Source organism: Myotis nattereri (genome assembly GCF_964212035.1).
Source record: "Myotis nattereri genome assembly, chromosome: 1".
In the NCBI taxonomy this organism is placed as follows: Eukaryota; Metazoa; Chordata; class Mammalia; order Chiroptera; family Vespertilionidae; genus Myotis; species Myotis nattereri.
Window position 1 is genome coordinate 144403911 of NC_138075.1, and position 26524 is coordinate 144430434.

Sequence of the window (26524 nt, forward strand, 5' to 3'; positions counted from 1 at the left end):
CTAGGAAGCTATCTTAAGAAATAGATGAGCTCAGGCAAGAACTGGCTGCTTTGCAAGCAGAAATGAAAGAAAATGAGAATGTCCAGAAACTGCCCCCTCTCCCCTTGGGATTGAGCATTAATATAGATAAAGGGATCCAAGTCTTGTGGCAAGGATCAGAGAAAGGGAGTTGCCCTCCCAAGCAACCCTGTTATCTCAGCTCGTCTCAAGGTGGCCTCCATTAAGATGAAAGAGTAAGGTATGGACACATGGTAGCAAAGAAATAAAGCAGGCTTCACAACTAGCACCAGAAGACTTTGCATTTGGTTCTCTGCACAAAAAACTGACTGGAAGCAATTAGATCAAAAGCCTATCAGGGTTTTAAGGATATCTTGTAGCCGCAGAAACCTTGAGTCTGGCCTGAAAACGCCTGTCTCTATTAGCTCCTTAAAGCAACATTCAGGACCTTACATTTATACCAGCAGAAAAAGAACTGGCGATGATATACAGCCCCCAAGGAAGGCATATGTTCCAACAGTCACTTCTGATGTGGCTCTGCAAGATTAATGGTCAAGGCGTAGAAGCAGGGGTGACATGACTATCTGACCACGGGCTTCCTCCACCGCCAGAGCAGAGAAACTCCATAATTCTTGCTCAGCTGGGAGTCAGAATTACTGTGAACAGCAGCGGTGTGTTCCTCATCCCTCTAGTAGCTGATAAGAGTTTTTAAAGCAGTAGTCCTATCCCTGGGCTACTGCACTGGGGACAGGGGCGGCGGGGGTAGGGGGGTGGGGGGGTGGACTTGCTTAATGGTTAGCAAGACAATAGCTAAGAAAACTTGATAGAGAAAACACATCTCTCACCCTCCTGGCCTGATACCTCCCCCACCCTCACTACATTCAGTCTCTGCTCAAGTGTCACTTCCCCAGGGGTGATCAAATCACCCCGTCTAAAATCATACCCCATTATTTTTTATCACCTTATCCTTCCTTTACCTTCTCTTTACACCTTGACCCTGTCATCGTCATACCTACCGTCCTGTCCCCCCACTGCCATGTCAACTCTTTCAGGCACAGCCTTATCTTGCTCCCAGCTAAATCCCAGCACTTAGAAATGGCCAATGCATTGCAGGCTCTCAACAAATATTTGTGAGGGGGGAAAAACACTAAATAATTAAGAGCTTCTAATCCCCAAGTGTTTGAAGTTGTGTTTGTTTGGTTTTATGTTGTTGCTTACCTGTATCGTTTTGTGACCAGTGATAGATAATTATTTGTGTGAGAAAAATCAAGATTACTACTTGCAAGGTGGCATTACCTGGCATGAAACCTAACCAAAAGGTTGTCCTCCTGGAAAAGTATGAATATTGCTAAAATTTAATACATTTTTAAATTGATTTCAGGGAGGAAGAGAGGGTAAGAGAGAGAGAGAGGGAGGGAGAGAGAGAGAGAGAGAGAGAGAGAGAGAGAGAGAGAGATCAATGGTGAAACAGAATCATTGATCACTGCCTCCTGCACAACCACCACTGGGGATGGAGCCCACAACCTGGGCATGTGCCCCGACCGGGAATGGAACCGTGACTTCCTGGTTCATAGGTCGATGCTCAACCACTGAGCTACGCCAGCAGGGCAAAAAGCAAGTTGTTTTGATTTGGTTTTTGTTTGCTTTTAAGAAGATAGTGAAATGTCACTGCTTGGGAACTCCACCTCTTTTTTGGAATGATCACTGGTGGCCATAAGAGCAGCATATTAACCAGGTAGAACATGGAATTCCTTTAGGGTCTCCTCATTCCATGATTCAACAAAAACGGATATAATTAGCTACAGCTCACTCAAGGGAGAAGCTACAGTTCACCAGGCAGAATTCAATCCAACCTAATTCAACCTACACGGTACCCCTCAAAAATGTATACAGACCTTGTTCTGATAGCTCAATGTTTCTTTCTTTTTAGATTTAACCCACTGGAAATAATAATTATTCAGAGTGTGCATACATTTTTTGGAATAACCTATATTTAATAGTTGCTGATTTTTAAACCTTGTGTCAAGCTCAAGGGATAGAGTGACAGCTACCCTTGCCCTCCTATTGGTTATATTCGTGTCTCAGGAGAAACTAGACTAGTAGAGAAGCAATTACAGCTGTGCATTAAGAGTTACTCCAGAAAATGCATAGGGTTGTAGAAGCTCATACCACAGGAAGCTCAACCAAGCAAAGAATCAAAGGGCTTCCCTGGTCAGTGTCAGCTAAGCTTGGACCCAAAGGATAAGTGGAGAGTGTCCAAATGAAGAAGGAAGATGGAGTGTTTTCTAGGCCCAAGAAAAGTTAAGAACAAATAAAAGAGGCATGCAGATGGGGCACTGCCCTTTTGTTCCAGAGTAGTCCTGTTTTCACCCACCACTGTTTTTCTTCTTCTTCTATCTCCAGTTTTTAGCCAGTAGGTTAGCCTCTTCTCCCTAATCACCCATTCCTTTGCTGAGACTTATTTGCAAATCCAATCCAGGAACCAGTAAACAAAGAAAATGGCTAAGGAGTAGCCACTGGAGCCTGGAACCGAGCCCACAGCACACTTACAAAAATTTGATTTTCTGCAAAAAAAAAAAAAAATATTTTGACTCCTACATTTTTGGACTGCATTAGAAAGATCTGAAATGGATGACACCAAGCTGTTTGCCTAAAATAATGTCCCAAGCCTGAATTGGCATGGATATTTCCTGAGATTAAAATAGAAACTTGTTTTGCTAACAGAAAACAACTTGGAAATCAAAGAGTCGTTTAAGTTGAAACCATTATTTTTCCTTTTCTCAAAGAAAATTCCCTGTTTTTATACACACCAAGAGGTCAGGATAGTGAGGTCACTCTGCCACAGAACTTTCCATTAAAAATTTGAAGTTGAGAAACCTCAAAGAGAAAATAAAGATGGGGAGAAAAGTTTGTAATGTAACGAACCCATTCAACAAATGTTTATGAACACTTACTATTCGCCAGGCACTGTTCTGTGCACCCAACAAAGAAACTTGTCCTTGCAGAGTCGGCATTCTAGCAGAAAGGAAACCTACAAAAGGAAGAAATAAATTATGAAGGAAATTATGGGATTAGTGGTATGGGGGGTGGGGGGAAGCAAAGTAGAACAGGCAGGGGCCATGAGGAGGGGGCAGGCTGCAACTTTAAATAGGGTGGTCAAGGTTGGTCTCCTCAAAGAGGTGACATTTGAGCAAAGACAGGAATGAAGTGAGAATGTGAGCCATGCAGACATCTGTGTCCAGAGAGAACTAACAGTTGGTCAAGGGCCCTAAGGCAGGGGCATGCCTGGAATGTTCTAGAAAGGCAGGATTAGGAGAAAAGAGATTGGGTCTGAGAGGTCTGGGAGCTGGCAGATCACTGCCCTTGGAGTATTTCGGGGTAGGGACTGGACTCATGTGTTAAACGTGCCGTTTAGGACAATCATTGCGTGTTTGCATTTGAGCAGTCCTTTAGCACAATGCATTTTACTCTGCCACAGCGGAACAGTGATTGATTAAAATGGTTTCTCAATGATCACTGCAGGACCAGGCACCACAAGACTGCCAAGTCGTAACCGCCTTCCTCTCTGGCGGGCACGTGGCCCCGGAGGGGCAGCCATGGCTATCCTTCTAATGTGCTCCGTTGAGCTGGCAGAGGTAGAAAGTCTACACGTTTCTTCTTCAAAACCCAACTGGCGAGCCAAACCTTTCCTTCGGTTGGTTACAAAATAAAAACTATGCCTTTGCCAACTATGTGGGAGGAGCAGACCCCTGGAGTTTGCCTTTGCTAATCTGTCCAAGTCGTGCTGTGGTTTCACCAAATGCCGACGACGGTGCTCCGCTCCAGCCCCATAAACCTCTCTGCCCCCTCACCTCTCAGCCGTCGGGGGAAAGCTACTGCTCTCCGCCGCGGCCGCCACCTGCTGGGGCGGGACTCGCCGAGGGCGCAGCGCCGCCCGGGCCCCTTTCCTCCGGAGAGCCCTGCTTTCCCGGCCCAGGCCGGGCGCGCGGCGTGCCTCCCAGCCTGGCGCTCGCCCCGCCTGGCTGGCCCCCAAGAGACGCTGCCTTCCCGGGCGCCCCCGCCCGCCAGCTTCCCGCGGCGGGGCCCGGAGCCCTCACCCCGCGCCGCGGGCCGAAAGGGCGGCGTGTGGAGCGCACGCGCGCCCCCCGCCCCTCCCCGCAGGCGGCGCGGCTCCCCCTGCAGCGCCTCCCTCGCGGGGAGGGAGCCGGAGGGGCTCCGGGCGCCGCGCGGCAGACCTACTCGGGCAGCGCGCCGCGCCGCTCTCCTCCGAGGGTGGCAGCAGCTCCGCGGCGGCCGCAGCGCCTGGGGCGGCGAGGAGGCGAGCGCGCCTTCCCTCCGCACCCACCACCCCAGCCGGGTTCCCGCGCGCCGCCGCCGCCGACATGGATCTCTTCCTGGCGCTGGTGCTCGGCTCCGCTCTCTACCTGCCGGCGGCCGCCGAGTTCGACGGGAGGTGAGTTGGCCCCGGGGCGACCTCCCCGCCGCCTCCTTTCCCACGCGAATCCCCTCTGGCCCCGCGGTCCCCTCTGCCGGCGCGGGGGCGCGGTCACAGAGGCGTCTGTCTGTCCAGCAGCTGGGCCACCGCATCCCCTCGGCAGGAAGAGAACCGTCGAGCCGCTCTCTCCACCCGGAGGGCTCCAGCCGCGGCCACAGGCTCGGGGACCCGGGCTGGGGGTGAAGGGAGGCTCGAGCCCGACAGCTCGCTTCTGAGGGCGCGCGGGTCGGCCGCTGGGAGGAGGGGACGCGCGGGACATGCCTTGGTCGGGGGTCTCTGGCTCTTGCTGTAGAAGGCTCTGCAGTGGGGGAACTTCCCAGTGGCCGGGGCCAAATCCCGGCTTGGAGCTGTCAGGGCCGCTCACATCAAGGATGGCGGCAAGGGAGCCACTGGGTTTCCAGGGGGGACCTGTTTGCCTTCCCACTTGGTTTTCTAGGACTCGAAATAAGGACTGAGGTGGTGAGGGGAGTGGGGGGCGCTCCGCGCGCACACACAGCGCGGAGACCTGGGGCGAGCCTGACTCCGACGTGCTCTGACAGGTCCCAACAACCAGACTCCGTCTCCGCTGTCACTCAGCCCGTCCTCCCGCCGGGAGTGCGGCACCCTCTCCCCTGCCGCCGCGGGGTGCCCTCCGCGAGTGTGTGTGTGTGTGTGTGTGTGTGTGTGTGTGTGTGTGTCTCGGGAGGGCGTGCACGGTAACCCCACCTCCGTGCAGTTACACACCAGACTCGCCCGAGCGCAGATCGCTGCTGCTCGCGCAGAGAGAGAGAGCGCGCTTCACCCGGGCCGCATTGCTATCCAGCGGCTCTCGCTGGGCGACCCCCACCCGCCAATCAGCTCCCTGGGCTGCCCCGAAGACTGCCGCACCTGTTTTACTTGCCATCTTGGAACCAATCAATTCCACGATTGATTGGCTTTCTTGTACCTGGAGGGGAACGGAAGGGAACCAGTGGAGCGCAACCGCTTGTTTACCACCTGGTCGGTGGAAAGAGAAAGTTCGGGGTTATTTTGTATTATGGGTTTGGGAGTTTGGGGGAAAAAGGGGGGGATTAAAGGAAAAAGAAAAGGCTAATAAAAAAAAACGCGGGCAGGGGCCAGAGTATTTTACTGTTTTAAAATCAGTTCTTTGCCCGCATTCGGGTATGTTGTGCGTTTCTTGCAGACACATTCGTAACAAGAAGGGCATCCCATGAGTAAGTTTAAGATGATAACGTAGTTTATAAAGATGTCTGAAACAGCCAGTGAAAATATTGATCCTCTTGGGGGGCGGGGGGGGGGGCATTTACGTGTCCAAACAAGGAAACATTTCACCAAAGAAGGTGCCAAAGTGGAACCTGGGGGATAAATCAGTATCCTGAAATTGAATACTTTCTTTAGTCCTTACTTAGGCTGGAGAGGAAGATAACATGAGTTGTTGATGCTGGAAAGTTTCACACCACAGGAACAGTTGAGATGTTAGCTGCCCTCTCAGCTCCCTTGGTTTTATTTAGGCTCCTTTTTCTAGTACATTTTTTTCCCCTGGGAACTTTTTCTGCCAAAGAGTCCTATCTCGTAAAGAGTTCGGTTAGATTTTGTGGAAGCTTCCTCCCCTACCTCTCTGCCCCTGCCCACATCTTCCTTTTATATAAGGCAGAGATTGTTTTCTTTCCATTTTGACATGTCTTAATACTTTTCAGTTTATGGTGAATCAGTCAAAACCGTGCTCCCCCCCCCCCCCCCCACACACACACACGCATAGGTGTGGGTCTGTGAGGAATCTGTTTTATTTCAAGCTTCAGAAACCACCCTGAGAGTGGCAGCCTTGAGAAATCTTGGTTTTTAGCTTGTGCTATTTCCATTTAAGAAAGGATCTTCCCCTCCCTTTCCCCCCTACTCTTGTGTGTTGTGTGTGTGTTTAACTGTCTGAAATTTGAAATTACTTCATTGCAAAACTATTTCCCTGAAGGTGTTTTAATCCTTAAATTCTGCAGGAATGAAGGAGTTTGTGTGGGTGTATGTGTGTGATATTTAATTATTTTCTAAAATAATGACAAAGGGGAAATTATTTTTAATTTCAAAAGTGTCTTTATTTATTTTGAATCTTTTTGTTTGATAGGTGGCCCAGGCAAATAGTGTCGTCCATTGGCCTGTGTCGTTATGGTGGGAGGATTGACTGCTGCTGGGGCTGGGCCCGCCAGTCCTGGGGACACTGTCAGCGTGAGTATCATCACCTGGGGACTTCAGCTCCCTACGAGGGGGGCTCCACCCTCATTCCAGGCTTCACTCTGCACACCACAGGCTCAGGGCAGGGCTTGGCGGTATGGTTCTGACATGGGAGTTTCAGTTCCTGTCCCAGGCTCTGCCTCTTTCCAGCCTGAGCCATCTGTAAGGAGCCAGTTGTGTGACTCACAGGGTGCTCATTTCAGCATCTGTCCCCCGTCTCTCCTGCTTCAGTTTTCTGACCAGGTTCACTCTCTTCTTTGCTGCAGGCCCTGAGATGGGGGTAAGATAATGAGTCTAGACTGTATTTACACTAAATAAACTTAAGGTATAAAATCCTTACCTTAGCTGTTGTGTAAAGAGGCCTCTTTTTTTGAAGTGAGGTTGTATTGGCTGTTGACTGTGTTCTAAATGGACCACCCAGTATAATCAAATAATACCTCTGAAAAAGGCATCATTTTTAAGTTCTTTAAGTAATCATGTAATAAGTGTCAAGTCAAAACATTAATTTTTACCTTTTCCTTGATTACAAATGAGTATTTTTAAATATATTTTTATTGATTTCAGAGAGGAAGGGAAAAGGAGAGATAGATAGGAATATCATTGATCAGCTGCCTCCTGCACACCCCTTACTGGGGATGGAGCCCACAACCCAGGCAGGTGCTCTCGATTGAATCAAACTCAGGACCCTTCAGTCCACAGGCTGACACTCTGTCCACTGAGTCAAACCGGCTAGGGCACAAATGGGTATTTTTATGGTAAAAATCAAAGCTATATCACAAAAGTTGGAAAAATTTGTTCCTAGTGTTTTATCTGGATTCCAAAATTATATCTCACTCCCCTGCGAAAAAACCCCCCACACATACAAACAAAAAACAAACAAACACCCTCCCCCCACCCACAAAACACCCACAAATAAGTAAATTTCAGGAGCATCTTTAGAGTACTAGGTGGGCAGGTCTGTTGAGATGATGGGGACAAAAGTGGGTTCTATATATCCCAGTGTTTTACTGCTAATAAGAAAGGGCCTTAAAGGAATAGACAAGGGTAGTTATGAAAGCTGGAGCTGGAAGGGGAGGAGCTTGCCTTAGAAACGTGTTGGTAATGTGAAGAGTAAATTTAAGTTCACTTTAAGCAAATTAAATTTACTCTAAGTAAATTAAAGTTATGTATGCCTTTGGCGGTTTCAGTCTTTGAGAATTGCATGTGATGTCTATCCTGAACTCTCTGAAGAGGGAGAGGGACAGTCACAGGATGACTCTCTAATTGCATGCACAGGCTGACATCTCTGTTTAGGGGTGGAAAGGTAAACGGGACTAATGTTTGTCTGCCTACTATCTGCAAGCCACTGGGCCAGACTTTTTGCACAGCTGGGCCATTACATTCTATTATAAAGGGAGATGCTGGTAACTCCAGTTTCCAGTAAACAAAAGAACTAGGCAAAGCTGTTGTGCATCCTCCCCTTGCTCCCCCTCCCTCTGCCCGCCCCCTCCCCCCTGCTTATTTTACTCAACATTGTTTTTTGAGGGAAGATGGTCTTAAAGAAGAATGGTAGCTGGTGGAATAGAGTCTTCTGCCAGTTTCACCTCCTTTAGAAGTATTTGCACAGCTGGAGGCCACAGGTGTGGAATTTGAAGAGCCATCAGGCTTTGAAAATCAAAGGGGGAAGAGTGTACCTTTTTCTTGGCCCAACACAGGCACCTTTCCCAGATGAAAAATGAGTAGTTTCTTTGCAGGAATGGAGATAGTTTCCTCCTCCTTTGCTGCCTTAATTAGCAGGACGCTCCCAAAGGAAATGCTGAAGTGGTCTGGGGAGTGCACAGCCCCCCAGCCCCACCTAGGACCAGGCTGCGCTGGCGGGAGGCCCGGAGCACAGTGGAGTGACCTTCCCTGAAGGCAGAGTGCCAAGCAGTGGGCAGAGGCGGAGGAGGGCAGAGCACTCTGCCAGATATGATAAAAGAATTCCCAGGAGAAAACTCTTCTGTCTCTTAGAGGTATTCCCCAGAAAGAACCCTGAGGAGCCCTGCTATGTCTCTTGGCCATGTAGTTAAGTTTCCCCTAGCCTGCGCCAGCTTGGTGATTCTGAAGTTGAATGAGCGCAAAGGCCTTTCAAAATTTCAGCGGCATTACAAAATTTAAACCTGCTAAGAGTCGCTTTTTGTGTAGTAGCTATCCCAGCAAATCCAGGGTGCTATTTTATTATTTTCTGTGCCTTCATTTTGTTTCCAAAAGATTGAAAGTGGTCAAATATAATATTTGATAGTATTTATCTTTTCCTTCTTGCTATTCCTCAAGAATCTGAGAAAGCTGCAACATGGCATGAGTTTAAATATTGAAATGATAATGTTATAAAATCTGTAAGGTGATGGGGCACAAACCACAGTTCCTCTTAATTTAGATTTGGTGAAAAGAAAGTTCAAGAGGCAGAATCATGAAGGGGAACATGGACTCTGGAGCATAACCGCATGGGTTCCAATTACTTCTGCCTCTAATGAGCTGTGTGACCTTGAGCAAGTCATTCAGTCTCTCTGTGCTTTATTCTCCCCGTCTCCAAAATGGATCAGAAATAGGTACACCTCTTAGATATAACCAGAACAAAGAGGCGTAAAAATGTTATTATTTGTAAAGCACGTACAACTGCTGCTAGCACAGAATAAATACTATGGGTGTGTTTGGTGAATTTAAAGAAATATAAAGGAATATTGCCATTGAAACAGTGTTGTGGGATGGAACGTTCCCATGCTAGCTGATTCTTTGTTCTTGAGGCGTGATGTATGTATGTTGCATTTTTACTGCCAAAATAAAAAATAGTTCCAAGGTTCTCTGTTGCAATAAAATAAAAAGCCTTTAAATTACAAAGGGCCAGATGGATCTTTACCATTAATATTGGAGATGGCAAAGTGGTAAAAATGAGTTCAAAGATGGATGTTCCCTTGAGTGTGTGTTTTATTTTTCCAGAATCTCAGATGGTCCAAATGACACTTGTCAGTTCAGAGAACCGGCTGTCTTTGTTTTGCTATAAACAGGTAGAGGAATGCAGGGGTGAGAGGTCAGCTCAAAGTGGGAAGAACTGCCCCCAAAGAGGCTTGTTAGGGACACATGGAAAACTCTGATTAGTTTTTACAGCAAGTTTCTGTGAAATTTAAACCTCTGTCACTATATTTATTCAAGGACAATGCCTTGTTATTCTTCAACAGTTACATCTGGTAATGGGTTACCTATAAAAATTCCAAAAAAGCTTCTGGGAAATTAACATGAAACATGTTTTTGCCTTTCTGACCCTTAGATAATCTCAGCGTTCTTTCTTATAGGAGCCCTTCCTTATCAGAGGTGCCCTGGTTCTCGTTTTTTTTTTTTTTTCTGAATAATTCACTTTGGATTTTCCTTCAGATCAGCACAGCAAAACAAAAGGAAGCTATTCCCACCTATACCCAGAACCTCCCAGTTTATCCTGGAGAAGCTGTGTCTGTAAGCCTCGGGGAGGCCGGTCCCTCATACTGAATATTTATCAGATCTCGCGCCCTAGTGCAGGGGACCCCATGGTCCTTGTTTACTTCACTTGGTTGAGCAATGTGAGATGTTTTAACTCCATATTCATGGGGTCAAATATGTGTATTTCCACAAAACCTGCTGCATTTCATTTCCACTGACTTCCCCTTTTCACGGACTTGTATGGAAAGGCCAGGAGCACTAGCCTTGCTCAGCCTCCGTTCTTGGTCACTGTGTCTAGCCACAAAGCCACATTTAGCCAGATTCCCATCCTTCCCTCAGGGACTGAGGAAGGAAGGATCAGAGATGCTTCCCAGACAGTCATAGGAGCTGTCCTCCTGCTTCCTGCCCTTGCCACCAGCACTCCCTCCCAGCATTCCCGCCAGCCGGGAAAGCACGACCTATTCCAGAAATAGGCAGGTTCTGTTTTCATAGTTCTTTTAGAGGCCATACTCTTGCCTTCTTTCTGTGCTTTGCTTCTTTGTTTTGTATTCTTGACTCATAAGCAGATCTCTACTTAGTGAGAATTCAAAATTTGTTTTTTTCTTTTTGCCTTGGGCTTTACTGACTATTGATGTGGCTGTTTGTTGTAAAGGGAAATTTTCTTAATAGGTTCATAACACTAACACACTGATGGTTACATATTTACAGCACACAGCCCCTAATCACTCCCAAAACATTTGTTTCTTGCTCTATAATCATTCTGTTCCTTAACTTTTCCATCATACGAATGGCACAATTCATTTGAATTATTTTAACAATTTCTTTACTCCTATCAAGTGGAGATCTCTGTAATGAAGATTTCTCAGGGTTTGTATGTTTTATTTTACTTTTTTAAAAAGTCTTTATTGTTGAAAGTATTACATATGCCCCCTTGCCTCCCCTCCATTGACCTTTTCTAACTATATTTTATTTTACAAAGCTGTGTATGCCTTGGAAGCAATTCTTAAGTAAAAGCTCTAGACAAATGGGGACAACTGAGTCCAGTCCTGGCTTTTATACCTGACTAGAGGCCCGATGCATGAAATTTGGGCAAGGCCCTCAGCCCTCGCAGCCCCTGCTTTGTCTGGAAGGTCGTCCAGAAGGTCCTTCGGCTCCCCAGTCTAATTAGCATATTATGCTTTTATTATTATAGGTTAGCTGTTTACATTTCTCAGCTGCAGTTTTCTTATTTTTCAAGCAGATTTCTTTTCTACATTTTCCATAATGTGGAAAAGAGTATATAGGCTCTATTTCTAATCTAGATGGTTGTCTATTTACTTGTAGATGTGGCTGTATATGTGGCTTTGACAATAGCGGTTCTGTTGAAAGTGCTTTACAGAGGAGTGAAGAAAAACTCAAAATACAACTAGTTCCATGCCTCAATAAAGCTATTCAGTTTCTGAGTTCTTTGGCTGTCAGTGAGCAATTTGTGGTTTCTGAAGGAAGTTATGTGAATTGGGGTGGTTTTGCATTATTATTACTTAACTAGAGGCCCGGTGCACAAAAATTTGTGCACTGGGCGGGGGGGAAGGAGGGGGGCCCCTCAGCCTGGCCTGTGCCCTCTTGCAGTCTGGGACCCCTTGGGAGAGAACGCCCTGCTGGCTTAGGCCTGCTCCTGGGTGGCAGAGGGCAGGCCCAATCCCTAGGTGCAGCCCCTGGTCGGGCTCAGAGCAGGGCCGATTGGGGAGTTGGGGCGCCGCCCCCTGTCATGCACAGAGCAGGGAAGATTGGGAGGTTGCAATGCCACCCTCAGTCATGCTCAGGGTAGGGCCGATTGGGGGATTGGGGCACCGCCCCCTGTCACACTCAAGGCAGGGTCGATGGGGAGGTTGCAGTGCCACCGCCTGTCATGCACAGAGCAGGGCCAATCAGGGGGTTGGGGCTCCTTACCCTGTCACCCACAGAGCAGGGCCCATCAGGGGGTTGAGGAGCTCCCCCCTGTCACTCACAGAGTAGGGCCAATAGGGGAGTTGGGGCACCGCCCCCTGTCACACACAGAGCAGGGTGGATCAGGGGGTTGGGGCGCCGCCCTCTATCACCCACAGAACAGGGCTGATCAGGGGGTTGGGGTGCCTCCACTGTCACACTCAGGGCAGGGCCGATGGGGAGGTTATGGCTCTACCCTGTCACACACAGAGCAGGGCCTGTGGGGGGCGGGGGTGGGGGCACCGCCCTCTATCACCCACAGAGCAGGGCCGATCAGGGGGTTGGGGCGCCACCACTGTCACACTCAAGGCAGGGCAGATGGGGAGGTTATGGCTCTACACTGTCACACACAGAGCAGGGCCGATCAGGGCGTTGGGGCGCAGCACCCTGTCACACACAGAGCCGCAGGGCTATCAGGGGGTTGGGGAGCTCCCCCCTATCAGGCATAGAGCAGGGCTGATCAGGGGGTTGGGGCGCCTTCCCCTGTCAGGAACAGAGTAGGGTGGATAGGGAGGTTGTGGCCCTGCTCCCTGTCACACACAGAGCCGCAGGGCGATCAGGGGGTTTGGGCGCTGCCCCCTGTCACGCTGATCCCGGTGCTGGGAGGCATATTACCCTTTTACTATATAGGATAGAGGCCTGGTGCATGTGTGAGGGCCGGCTGGTTTGCCCTGAAGGGTGTCCTGGATCAGGGTGGGGGTCCCCACTGGGGTGCCTGGCCAGCCTGGGTCAGAGGATGATGGCTGTTTGCAGCTGGTCACACACTGTTCAGGGTGGGGGTCCCCACTGGGGTGCCTGGCCAGTCTGGGTGAGGGGCTGAGGGCTGTTTTCAGGCTGGCGGGTGACGGAAGCTCCCAACCACTCCTTTTTTTCTTTTTTTATTCTGGGCCAGCTTTAGCTCTGAGGCTCCGGCTCTTAGGCCTCCGCTCCTGAAAGCAGGTATCTGGTTTGTTTTGGTTCTATAATCGAAACAATGTATAACTCCAGCTCTGAGATCCTGGCTTGCTGAAAGCAGGTTTCTGGGGTTTGGTTTAGCTTCTGTATTTGTTACAATGTTTGACACTGCAGGCTCAGAGGCCTGCAAGGCAGGTGGGGAACGTTGGTTTCCTCTGTCACTGAAGCAAGCAAGCCTCATGTTAGCTTCCAGCTGCCTGGCTGCCGGCCACCATCTTGGCTGGCAGTTAATTTGCATATTGCCCTGATTAGCCAATGGGAAGGGTAGCGGTCGTATGCTAATTACCATGTTTCTCTTTTATTAGATAGGATACCAGACAAAATGCAGATGTTTTATGTTTCTCTGGAGATTTTGGAAAGATATAACACCTAGCCCTGCCGGTGTGGCTCAGTGGTTGAGAGTCGTCCCATGCACCAAGAGGCTGCAGGTTGGATTCCTGGTCAAGGCACATGCCTGGGTTGTGGGCTCAATCCCTGGTGTGGGGTGGGCAGAAGGCAGCCAATTAATGTTTCTCTCATTGATGTTTCTTTCTAAAATCAATAAAAACATATATATATATTTCTTTTTTAAAGATATAACACCTACACCTAGAGTTTGACTCTGCTTTAGTTGCTTTAAACCTCATTTCTCCTTCCTCTCACTGAAGTTAATAAGGCTACAACTGTACAACCTTTGGATTCTTATCAATATTAGATATACTTATAGGTTAGTAACTTATAGGTTAGTTCAAAATAAGGACCGGGAGACAGTAACTCATTCTGAAGCTATTTTGGGATTGTCATATAATTTCAGTTGGATGACCCATGTTACTGGCTAATGATTGTGGATTACTGGAAAGAATGATGAGCAAATTATTGAATTCTTTCTGTATTTCAAATGAAAAAGTTATTAGATTAAAGCAGAGAATTTTGATTAATAAAATGAAATGTTTAAATTTCATGTTTAATTCCTTACTTGTATCTGGGCTTAGTAACTTGGCCTTGTCAGTGGAACATAATTTATTTTTGCTTCCTACACTGGCGATTGATTTCCTACCCCAGTCACAAAATTATGTAGATTATGCCTTTGATTATTTACATTTTGAACATTTCTTTAACATAATCAAGAGTAAATAAGAAATGTTGGAATCTGCTTTGAAGGCCATACAAAGTGTTCCCCATCAAAGAAGTTATTTCTAGTGAATTGCTTTCCGTTTGTAGTTGACAACTGAACTATGGCAACCTCCATTGAAGATGAATTAGCATTTTATAGATGAAGCTTTTTAAAAATATTTGTATTGATTTCAGAGAGGAGGAGAGAATGAGTGAGAGATAGAAACATCAATGATGGGAAAGGATCATTGATCATCTGCCTCCTGCAATAGATGAAACTTTTTTATACCCGTACAATTATATGGACTCCAGGAGTAACTGGGAGTCTCAAGGTGGGTTGTGCTGCCCAGAGCAATGTTGAAGACAGTGAGAGGCCACCTTAATGCAGCCAGGCAGGCTTTTCTGCCTTAATGTTAATCAGCTTCCTCCTCTAGTTTTGGGGTAAAATGCAGAACTTGCCTTCTCCCTTTTTAGGTAGGAATAAAAACAAGGCAGTGGACAATCATATTACTACTAGAGGCCCAGTGCATGAAATGCGAAATTTGTGCACTCAGGGGTTGGGGAGGAGGTGTCCCTCAGCCTGGATTGCGAGAAGCTGCGGGCCAGGCTGAGGGACTCCACCGGTGTACGACTGGGGCCAGGGAGGGACGCAGGAGGGCTCTAGGGCATTTCCAGCCCGTCTAGCTCAGTCTTGATCGGCCAGACCCCAGCAGCAAGCTAACCTACTGGTCAGAGTGTCTGCCCCCTAGTGGTCAGTACACATCATAGCGACTGGTCGATCCGTCGACTGTCTGCCCCCTGGTGGTCAGTGCACATCATAGTGAGCAGTTGAGCAGCCTTAGCATATCATTAGCATATTAAGCTTTGATTGGTTGAAGGGACAACTGGACACTGCGCATATTAGGCTTTTATTATATAGGATTTTCAGCACTAAACCTGAATCTCCAAATCCTTAAGAAGTGAAATTTCGGTGTGTGTGTTTTTTTCAGTTCAATTCAGTAATTCTTTTCCCCCTGTTTTATTGAAATATAATTGACATACAGCACTGTAGAAGTTTCAGGTGTACAACATAATGATTTGAATTATATATATAAATATAGTGAAATGACTATAAATTAACATCCATCATCTCATATAGTAGATACAAAAGAAAAAATATATTTTTCTTGTGATAAGAACTCTTAGGATATACTCTCTTAACAACTTTCATGTATAGCATACAGCAGTGTTAAATATAGTCATGTTGTAATTCCATCCCTAGTACTTATTTATCTTATAATTATTTGTATCTTTTGACTGCCTTCTTCCAATTGCTCCTCCCTGCACCTTACCCCTCTGGTAACAATGTGAAATTTTTTATTAAGAATTTTCAAACACCATTTTCTTTGAGAAGGTTATTTAAAAGCACCATGTACTTTGGGCAACTTCAAGTGGTCTTGGAATGCAAATTCCAAACTAAAGCAGTGCTGAAGAAGTTTGACCTTTGCAAACAGGTAGTTTTTGAACATGTGTAGTCTTGAAAGTTAAGGTTCACAGAAATTACTTTGTTCCTTCATTCTTTGCCCCCATTAGAACTGACCTTTATATAATACTATTTAGACCTACTAATTTCCTAAGATTGCTTCATAAAGTTCAGCTGGGCATGTCATACCTTTATAGATTAGAAATTTTAGTACTTCCCAAGCTGGGAGGTCAGGCCAAGTGAAGAGAAGTGCTCTAGTTGCTACAAATTCAGCTGCTTGGATTTGTCCATGAACAGCCGTCATAGGCCCTAGCCAGTTGGCTCAGTGGGTAAAGCATGGGCCTGTGGACTGAAGGGTCCCAGGTTCGATTCTGGTCAAGGGCATGTACTTTGGTTGCAGGCTCCCAGCCCTGGTCAGGGCCATGTGGGAGTCAACTAATCGATGTGTCTCTCTCACATCAGTGTTTTTCTCTGTCCCTCTCCCTTCCACTCTTTCAAAAATCAATGGAAACATTCCACCCCAAAGCTAAGGAATATACATTCTTCTCAAGTGCACATGGGACATTTTCAAAGATAGACCACATATTAGGACACAGGCTAAGTCTCTACAAATTCAAGAAGATTGAAATCATCTCAAGCATCTTCTTAGATCTAAATGGCATAAAATTAGATAACAACTACAATAAAAAATAATAAAACACATGGAGGCTAAATAGCATGCTATTAAATAAACAATGAATGGGTTACCAAAGAGCTCAAAGAAGAAACAAAAAACATTCTGGAAACAAATGAACATGTAAACACTACAATCCAAAATCTATGGGACATAATGAAAGCAGTTCTGAGAGGGAAGTTCATAGCTCTACAGGCCTACCTCAAAAAACAAGAAAAAATGGTAATAAGTTACCTAACCCAACAACTGAAAGAACAGGAAGGAGAGCAACAAGAAAAACCCAGAGTAATGGAAGGAAATAATAAAGATCAGAGTGGAAATAAATGACATAGAGACAAGACAAAACAAAACAAAAACAAACAAAAAAACACAATACAAAAGATCAATAGAACCAAGAGCTGGTTCTTTGAAAGGATAAATAAAACAATCAATGGAAAAAATATCCTCGAGTGGGGATTAAAAAACAAAACATAAACACCCACCATAGTACAATGCTGCTTGAAAGTGCACACACATATCCACACTGGGACTAAGGAGGCATTTCTGGCCCCAGCAACAATACTGGGTTTTTTACTTGAAAACTTTTTGATAAGGTTTGAGAAATATTGGTGCTCTGTCTCCCTTCCCCCTCCCCTCCACTTTTTCATTATAGCAGATGTAATGGACATCTGTAGAATTCATGTTATATGCATTTTCCCCAATTTTTGTTTTTCAATTACAGATTACATTCTTAATTACTTTGTATTAGTTTCAGGTGTACAGTATGCTGGTTAAAAATTATATACTTTACAACGTGACCCCTTTGATATTTCAAGTACCCACCTGGCACCATGCATAGTTATTAAAATATTGACTATGCTCCCTATGCTGTACTTTACATCCTGTGTCTGTTTTGTAATTACCAATTTGTACTTTAAAAAAATTTTTTTTCAGTGTTTAAAGTATTATATTTATCTTCTTTTCCCCCCATTGACCTCTCTCTGGCCACTCTCACCCCTCAGCACATGCCCTCACCACCACCACCACCACCCCCCCCCCCGCCCAGTGTCTGTGCCCATTGGTTATGCTTATATGCATGCATACAAGCCCTTTGGTTTATCTCTTACCCTCCCCTCTCCCCTGCCTTCCCTCTGAGGTTTGACAGTCTGTTTGATGCTTCTCTGTCTCTGGATCTATTTTTGTTCATCAGTTTATGTTGTTCATTATATTCCACAAATGAGTGAGATCATGTGATATTTATCTTTCTCTGACTGGCGTATTTCACTTAGCATAATGCTCTCCAGTTCCATCCATGCTGTTGAAAATGGTAAGAGTTCTTTCTTTTTTACAGCAGCATAGTATTCCATTGTGTAGATGTACCACTGTTTTTTAATCCACTCCATCTCCTGATGGGCACTTATGCTGTTTCCAAATCTTAGCTATTGTAAATTGTGCTGCTATGAACATAAGGGTGCATATTTCTTGGGATATATTCCTAGAAGTGGGATTACTGGGTCAAATGGGAGTTCCATTTCTTTCTTTCTTTTTTTTTTAGAACAAGAAAAATAGGTTTATTTGCATTATGCTTTTTTTCTTTATTGATTAAGGTATTATGTATGTGTCCTTATCCTCCCCCCCTGGCCCCTCCCACCCTCCCACTCATGCCCTCACCCCCCTGGTGTCTGTGTGCATTGGTTAGGCTTAGATGCATGCATGCAAGTCCTTTGGTTGATCTCTCCACCTTACCCCCACCCTCCCCTACCTTCCCTCTGAAGTTTGATGGTCTGATCGATGCTTCTCTGTCTCTGGATCTGTTTTTGTTCATCGGTTTATATTGTTCATTATATTCTACAAATGAGTGAGATCATGTGGTATTTTTCTTTCACTGACTGGCTTATTTCACTTAGCATAATGCTCTCCAGTTCCATCCATGCTGTTGAAAATGGTAAGAGTTCTTTCTTTTTTTTACTGCAGCATAGTATTCCATTATGTAGATGTACCACTGTTTTTTAATCCACTCATTTGCTGATGGGCACTTAGGCTGTTTCCAAATCTTAGCTATTGTAAATTGTGCTGCTATGAACATAGGTGTGCATATATCCTTTCTGATTGGTGTTTCTAGGTTCTTGGGATAGATTCCTAGAAGTGGAATCACTGGGTCAAATGAGTGTTCCATTTTTAGTTCTTTGAGAAAACTCCATACTGTTTTCCATAGTGGCTGCACCAGTCTGCATTCCCACCACCAGTGCACTAGGGTTCCTTTTTACTCTACATTCTTGCCAGCACTTGTCATTTATTGATTTGTTGATGATAGCCATTCTGACAGGTGTGAGATGTACCTCATTATTGTTTTGATTTGCATTTCTTGGATGATTAGTGACTTTGAGCATGTTTTCATATGTCTCTTGGCCTACTGTATGCCCACTTTCCAAAAGTGTCCATTTAGGTCCTTTGCCCATCTTTGATTGGATTGTTTATCTTCCTTTTGTTAAGATGTATGAGTTCCCTATAAATTCCAATTTGTACTTCTTAATTCTTTCCCCCTTTTCACTTAGTTGCCCAAACTCCCTCCTCTCTGGCAACCATCAGTCTATTCTCTGTATCTATGAGTCTGTTTCTATTTTGTTTGTTTATTTTGTTGCTTAGATTCCATCTATAAGTGAAATCATATGGGATTTGTATTTTTCTGACTCACTTATTTCACTGCTCATAATATCCTCTAGGTCCATGGTCGGCAAACTGCGGCTCGAGAGCCACATGCGGCTCTTTGGCCTCTTGAGTGTGGCTCTTCCTAAGCCTTAGGAGTACCCTAATTAAGTTAATAACAATGTACCTACCTATATAGTTTAAGTTTAAGAAATTTGGCTCTCAAAAGAAATTTCAATCATTGTACTGTTGATATTTGGCTCTGTTGACTAATGAATTTGCCGACCACTGCTCTAGGTCCATCCATGCTGTTACACATGGTAACATTTCATCCTTTATTATGGCCAAATAATATTCCATTGCTTATACAGTGGGGCCTTGACTTATGAGTTTAATTCGTTCCGAGACCGAGCTCGTTAAGGAGCTCGTTAACTCAAATTACTCTATCAACTCAATGCAAAAAATCGGCCGAGAGACAGCTGGTATCTCAAAAAACTCGCTAGTCGGGACACTCGTAAGTCAAGGCCCCACTGTATGTACCATAACTTTTTTTATCCACTTGTCTATTGATGTATGCATTATGGGTCAGTTGAATCAACTGCATGCTTTAAAGTGATAATTCAGTGATGGTGAATGATTCCACGCAGCATCTTCAGTGAACAGTGGAAGAGACTCACCACAGGGCTGGGCTTTCATCGTGCGGGAGACAAAAGGGAAGGAGAGAGAGGTCCTGATGACCTAGGTCTTATTACTCCCCCCTCCTCCCACACCACCACACACATATACCTTTGCCCCCTTTCCACCCCTTTTGTGCAGGCTTTTAAATTTTCCCATCAATCTTTTACTGTAAAATATATATTTATTTTATAAGAGAAAATGCATTCATATCCTCAAATGCTCCTCCTCAAAGCAATGGCTATTACCAATTTTTGTGTACCTTTTAGAAACATTTTACATACTTATGGGCAAATTCCTACAATTCTTTTCCCCCACTTCTTCTATACAAATGAAACCATACTATATATACACCATTCTGTACCTTGCTTATTTCTTCTAACTGTACATTTTAAAAGGCTTTCTGTATCACCAGCACATGAAGAGCCTTTTTTTGGGAATCATTGTATCTCTATACCCTAGTTTATTAACCAACACCTTATTAATGGACATTTATGTTGATTCTACTCTTTTACTAATACAAAAAAATCTAAAATAAGCAACTTTGAACATACACAGAAAAAATATTGTTTTGCATGTGTTCTAGTATTTCTGTGAGGTCACATTTTCTGTGTGGTCAAATGGCATACGTTGTTAACTTTAGCCAGTTGGCCAATGGTTTCTTTCCTGGTAGTAAGTAGGTAAGGGGGAAATACTGGATTGCAGTACTGACATAGGCTCTGGCAATCCTATATCTAAATTCTTAATTTGTTGCTTGATTCTAATTTCCCCCACCAAACCTCTCTGACAAGTTAGTGAAGGACCCTCTACCCCCATTTTTCATTTGTGTTCTCTTGGACTAGAGTCAACTGGCTGATATTGGGAGGATGGGTGAGGTTTGTCCATTTGCCAGGATTTCCACCTGGCTTCTTGCCTATCGGTTTTCTATTTTTTATGGATGTGAGTTTCTTTTTGCTTTTAAGAAAGACTCACAAATTCTTTTCAGAGTTGCTTAACTCATTGACTTTTTATTCTCTTTATAGGCCAGCCATAATTTGTATGCTTATGTAAATACCAGTAAATGTTTGCTTTTTTTACTAGACTTATGATCCATTAGGGAGGGTTGTATAGAATTTTGGTATCCAAATAAAGTTTTTTGGGGGACACCTGCTAGGATAAAAAGATCTTCTGGAAATAGGAATATATTTTTGTACTAAAAGATTTTTAAAAAGTGACTTTAAAACTGTAGGGCCATACCTTTCTCATTAGTTATTCTAATCCTTATCACAATTATATACTTAAACTGTCTAATGAAAACAAAATAAGAAATGCCTGCGTATGTAAAAAATTAAAAAAGACTCAGGTTGAGAGAGAGAAAAGTCTTTCTGACTTCCCAATATTTCTGACATCTAGATCCAACCCTCATGAATTATTTCCTATTGATCTTTACAGAGACTTCTAAGCATTTTCAAAATTTTCCTTGTTCATAAAGTAATAGCACAGAGTAAGAACTGTTCTGTATCTTCTTTTTTTTTTATAATACTAGAGGCCGATACACGAAATTCATGAAAGTGTAGGCCCTCACATTCCTGTGGCCTCCCCCCTTCCCCGACTGGTTGTTCCGGAAGGTTGTTCTGCCATCCAGTCTAATTAGCATATTAGCTCTTTATTATATAGGATTACATTTTGGAGACCATTTCTTATCACTACATGTAAATCTCACTTATTCTTTGAAATGGCTGCACAGTATACCAGAATATTAAAATCCCCTATTTATGCACATTTAGGTGTTTTTCAGCATATTGTTTTTATGAAATATGCTGCAATGAATATCTCTGCAGATTCATCGTCATTGTTCTATACATTTAGACGTGGGAAGTTTCTAGAGACAGCCTATTTTTATGTAAATACAGTAATTAAAGAGCTCATTTTGTTTGTATAACTTTTATTATATAAAATATGTAACTTAAAGGAGATTAAATATGGATAATGTTACAAAGTGGAAACCTTCTGTTCAGTCATTTTCTATTTTTGATTTCTTACGAAATACCTCAAAAGATAAGTAGAATTGATTTCTTTGAATTTGTTTATGTTCTACCTTGTATGGGGAAGGATGTGCTGTGTCTTCCAGGAAAGCATACAATAAACTAGGAATATAGAATTAACAAGGTCAAGGGGGCAAAAAAAGAAAGGACAGAGTAAAAGGTAAGATGTTGAGAAAAGAATTATTAAAATGCAGGTAGATAAGCCATAGGATCCTAAATATGTCTTGTCATTTGGCTCTTCACTTCTGGTAGCCAAAGGAAAAAGGGACGCGTTATTGCTCATATAATTCATGTTGTTTGTAGCTATGAAGCAAACCATTTATTTGGGGAAGGTATGGCTTTTCCCACAGACAGTTCTGAAGGAAACCTTTCATGTTGTCCTTTGCAGAGTGGGAGTGGATGATGGGAGTGGAAGGGGACAGTGACCTTTCTACCATGAAGCTAGTTTTGGTTTCTGAAGCTGTTTCATAGGACATCTCCAAAGCTAAGTGAGGCCCTTACTCTAGGAGAACATGGGAGGCAATTCCATATGCCATTTAAGAAGGCACTGTCTATGCACTTAGCTTTCTGAGCCACCGCTCCAGAATACCTGGCTGTGATGGATGAACTGTTGAGGGCTTTCTGGACAGTTTTAGGTTAGACAAGACAGTTCCAAGTTCGGATCTCTAACCATGTCCCGAAGTTTGCTGTATTATTAATTAAAGGCCACGCCATATCTTTTTGCTTTTGTTTTAGTCCGTATCTTTTAAAAATCAGTCATCATCAGTCAGTTGATAGAGTCGGTACATTGTGAACGGATTGCAGATAGGGGTCTCCTCGGATCGAGTATGAGGTTCTGCAAAGAAATCAGTGGGGGAAATTTCTGTATCAGTTTTGTATGAGCCATTAGTTTTGTATTCGTTAGATATCTATATATTAGTCATCGTCATTTTGCTATATTCTTATTTCCGTGTAAATTATGGCTTGGAGTAAGAGGTAGATGAGGCACAAACTGGAATAAGGGCCAGTGAACCCACGAACAACAAAATCGTGACCAGTGCTCATTTCCCCAAAGCTCCAGATTGTTACAGGCGTGCAAAGGAGCCAACATGACCCTGAGTTGTTACCCTAGTTCACTGGATCTTAGGGAGGGCTCCTCTAAATAACCATGTAGGCCTATAATAGACTCAAAGCAGAGCCTGTGGTAAGTATTCTTCAAGTCCCCATCTACACCCAAACTGCGCTGTGAGGAAGTGCTCATTCCCACACACTCCTGAAGCCCCAGGGACACTGGAACCTGAAATGCTGATCACATGTGCCCTAGGAGATGAGCACCAACCAAGAATCTACCCTGTCCGAGTTTTCACACTTTATTAACTTGGAGGGGAAATGAAGATTTTTACATGGGCAGAGCCAAGGTCTTTCACTTCATAGGAACCAATAAGTGATCAGTTCTCAAAGATGAAGCCAAGATAATTTGGCTTGAAAATTTTTCAAAAAATTTGGAAGTGACTACACCCATAGAAAAATACTGAGAGCACAGGCCTGATGTGATTGGCAGTGCATCCCTGGGAATCTACCAGAGCAAATCAGTTGCAAAACATACGCCTATTTACTAAAAAACTGCTGTGTTACAAGACATAGTTTTGTTAAGTAACATCAAATATAAAGAAATTCTCCACTTGAGTGCACTAAAGCTTTTTTAAGAGTTTTTCTGATTTCATCACTTCATTACTACTAGTGCATAATTAAAGAGAACGTTATGGTCATAATAGAATTCCGAATAAAATTCCTAATAAAGCCAGCATACAGGAATATACTAAAACCTACATATGATAAAGTATTATTATGTATTAGTATGTGTTATAAAATAGTAACAGATATCTATATGTTTATTCAGTATTCTTCCTTAGATTCTCAAGAGTTTTAGTTTTCAGTCTGATGAAACACTGTAAAGTCAACTTGTTACTTTTAACTCTCATGGAAGGAAAAGATAGAAATACTCAAAGTGGTTTCTTAGCTTTAGAATTAATAGTTGATTTTGGGGGGGAAACAGTTTTTTCCCTAGTTATATGTAATTAGAAGTCCTCATTTCCTGTTGGACATTAACTAAAGGCTGGAGACAGCCTTGGTGGGTTCTAGATGTCAGTGGAGAGTCAGTTTGCAATTAAGGATTTGCCATGGGTGATTTGCATGTGGAAAATCTTAGACTCAACAAAATTTTAAAACTGAACACTTAATTTGGTCAGTATCTCTTTCACCGTTCTGTATATCAGCAATTTTCAACTGTTGTGCCTCAAGAATTTTTAAAACATGCATACCTGACTATTTAGTCAGGCGCACTGACCTCTTTTCCCTAAGATTGTTAAATAAAAAAAAAATGACAATAATCAATACAACAATAGCCATCCAGTGTGAATGAATCAAAATTATACCTACCTTTTTTTGTCAGGTTGCTAAAAGGTACAATATATTTTTTGGAGTGCCACAGAATTTTAGTAATTAGTTTGTGTGTGCTGTGAGATGAAAAAGGCTGAAAATCGTTGCTGTAGATTAATTATATAAATTCTTCAAAACTGAGATTGTTTTCCTATTATAACATTACATCAAAAAATTAGGGTTGCTTTTGAAGATACTGACTTATGAACTTTCAGAAAGATGTCATCACAGTTTAAATTTGTGCTAATATACACAAAGGAAGAAACCATTAAGAATTTCTGAATTTAGGTTTACTTTGCCAAAAACAATGTTGTTTTTCAAAATCTTTAGCCTTGTTTTTATAAATCAGAGTTCTCAAACTCAGTTTCTATGAAAGATCCCTAAATGGTCAAAGGTGTGTGTTGCTAAATTTTCAGAAGCTTACTTCATGGATAGACTTTTCAAATATAAGCTTTCTGCCACCCAAAATATTATTTTAAAGTTCAGTACCTTCTATTTTTCTTTAGTGTTAAGATTTTATAGGTACTTGGTAATTATCTGCTGTATGCATGCATTCCAACAAATAGCAAATAATAGAAAAATAAATTGCAACTCATGCTTAGTTGTATTTTTTAATGTATGTGGGTATTTAGAGTTGATTTTATATTACATACACTTACTGTGGTAATAGTTTTTACTAGGTAATGGTTCAAGGTCCTTTGACCCTTGAATTGAATTTTTAAATCATTGATGAATTAAAAGATTTATTGTATCTTGGTGTCTAAATATGTCCAAGAATTAAGACATTTCAATTTTCTAAATAAGACAGAATTGTTTTTAAAATAATTAAATTGAGGGAACTAAACATAATTTATGAAGAAATAATTTCTGTATTTGCTAAATGTTCTGTTCTCTAATCCTGTGTTAAAGTCTGATGAATTCTGTAGCTTTAATACTTATAAAGTAGTGGACTAAAAGTTGGGATCATCCAAATTCTCACTTAAAATGTTATTCATGGGATCAGTTGTCCTGGATGTTGGTATTATAAATGTACAGAGCTGAATAGTTGTCTATGAATAGCATTTGCCACGCTAATATTAACTTTTTCCCACTGTCATTCAATTTATTTTTACTATCATTATTTTTATCGTTGACGCTATTACAGATGTCTACTATTTTCCTCCCATTTGTCCCCCTTCACCTAGTCCCTGCACCCCTCCCAGACTTCATCACATTATTGTCTGTGTCCATGGGCTATGCATTTATATTCTTTGGCTAATCTCTGTCAGTCTGTTCCATGTATCCATGCCTCTGGTTCTATTTTGTTCATCAGTTTATTTTGTTCATTTGATTCCACATATGTGAGATCCTATGGTATTTGTCTTTCGCTGACTGGTTTAGTCACTTACCACAATGCTCTCCAGATCCATCTATGCTGTCACAAAGGGTAAGAGTTCCTTCTTTTTTATAGCCATGTAGTATTCCATGGTGTATGTACTACAGCTTTTTTTATTCACTCACCTACTGATGGGCATGCGGGCTGTTTCCATACCTTAGCTATTCTATATAATAAAAGGGTAATATGCAAATCAACTGATCAGTAGAATGATCGGTCGCTATTACCCGCACAGATCACCAGGGGGCAGACACTCAACGCAAGAGCTGCCCCCTGGTGGTCAGTGCGCTCCCACAAGGAGAGCACTGCTCAGCCAGAGGCCAGGCTGAAGGCTGGTGAGCGCAGCAGTGGTGGCAGGAGCCTCTCCTGCCTCTGTGGCAGTGCTAAGGATGCCCGACTGCCAGGTTAGGCCCGTTCTGTGGGGAGTGAGTCTAAGCCATCAGTAGGACATCTCCCAGGGGCTCCTGGACTGTGAAAGGGTGCAGGCCAGCTGAGGGACTCCCCTGCCCCCCAGGTGCACGAATGTCATGCACCAGGCCTCTAGTTGTAAATAATGCTGCTATGATCATGTGGGTGCATATATTCTTTCTGATTAGGGTTTCAGAATTCTTAGAATATATTTCCAGAAGTGGGATCACTGAGTCAAAAGGCAGTTCCATTTTTAAAAAACTTGTTTTCTTTTTAAAATAGGTATATTTTATTGATTTCAGAGGGGAATAGAGAGGGAGAGAGAAATAGAAACATTAATAATGAGAATCATTGGTCAGCTGCCTCCTGCACGCCTTCTATTGGACATGGAGCCTGCAACCCAGGCATGTGCCCTGATCGGGAATCGAACTGTGACCTCCTGGTTCATAGATCGCCACTCAACCACAGAGCCACACTAGCCAGTCAAGGAAGTTCCATTTTTAATTTTTGGAGGACACCCCATACTGTTTTGGGTTTCATCCAAAAAGGTTGCATCAGTCAGCATTCTTACCAACAGTGGACTAGGGTCCCTTTTCTCCATATTCTCTTCAACACTTGCTGTTTGTTGACTTATTGATGATAGCCACTCTGGCAAGTGTTAGTTAATAGTTCATTATAGTTTTAATTTGCATTTCTCTGAAAATTAGTGATGTTGAACATTTTTTCATAT

General features: G+C 43.4%; 1 protein-coding gene across 1 annotated transcript in view; it reads left to right on the forward strand.

The window, feature by feature from the left end:
* Positions 1-4265: 4265 nt before the first annotated feature.
* NPNT (nephronectin) overlaps positions 4266-26524 on the forward strand; it is an 87838-nt gene continuing 65579 nt past the window's right edge. Inside the window, exons 1-2 of the mRNA XM_081098940.1 lie at positions 4266-4450; positions 6588-6688. Of these exons, the coding sequence (XP_080955066.1) occupies positions 4380-4450; positions 6588-6688 (172 nt within the window). The 5' untranslated portion in view covers positions 4266-4379. The remainder of the gene's footprint in view (positions 4451-6587; positions 6689-26524) is intronic.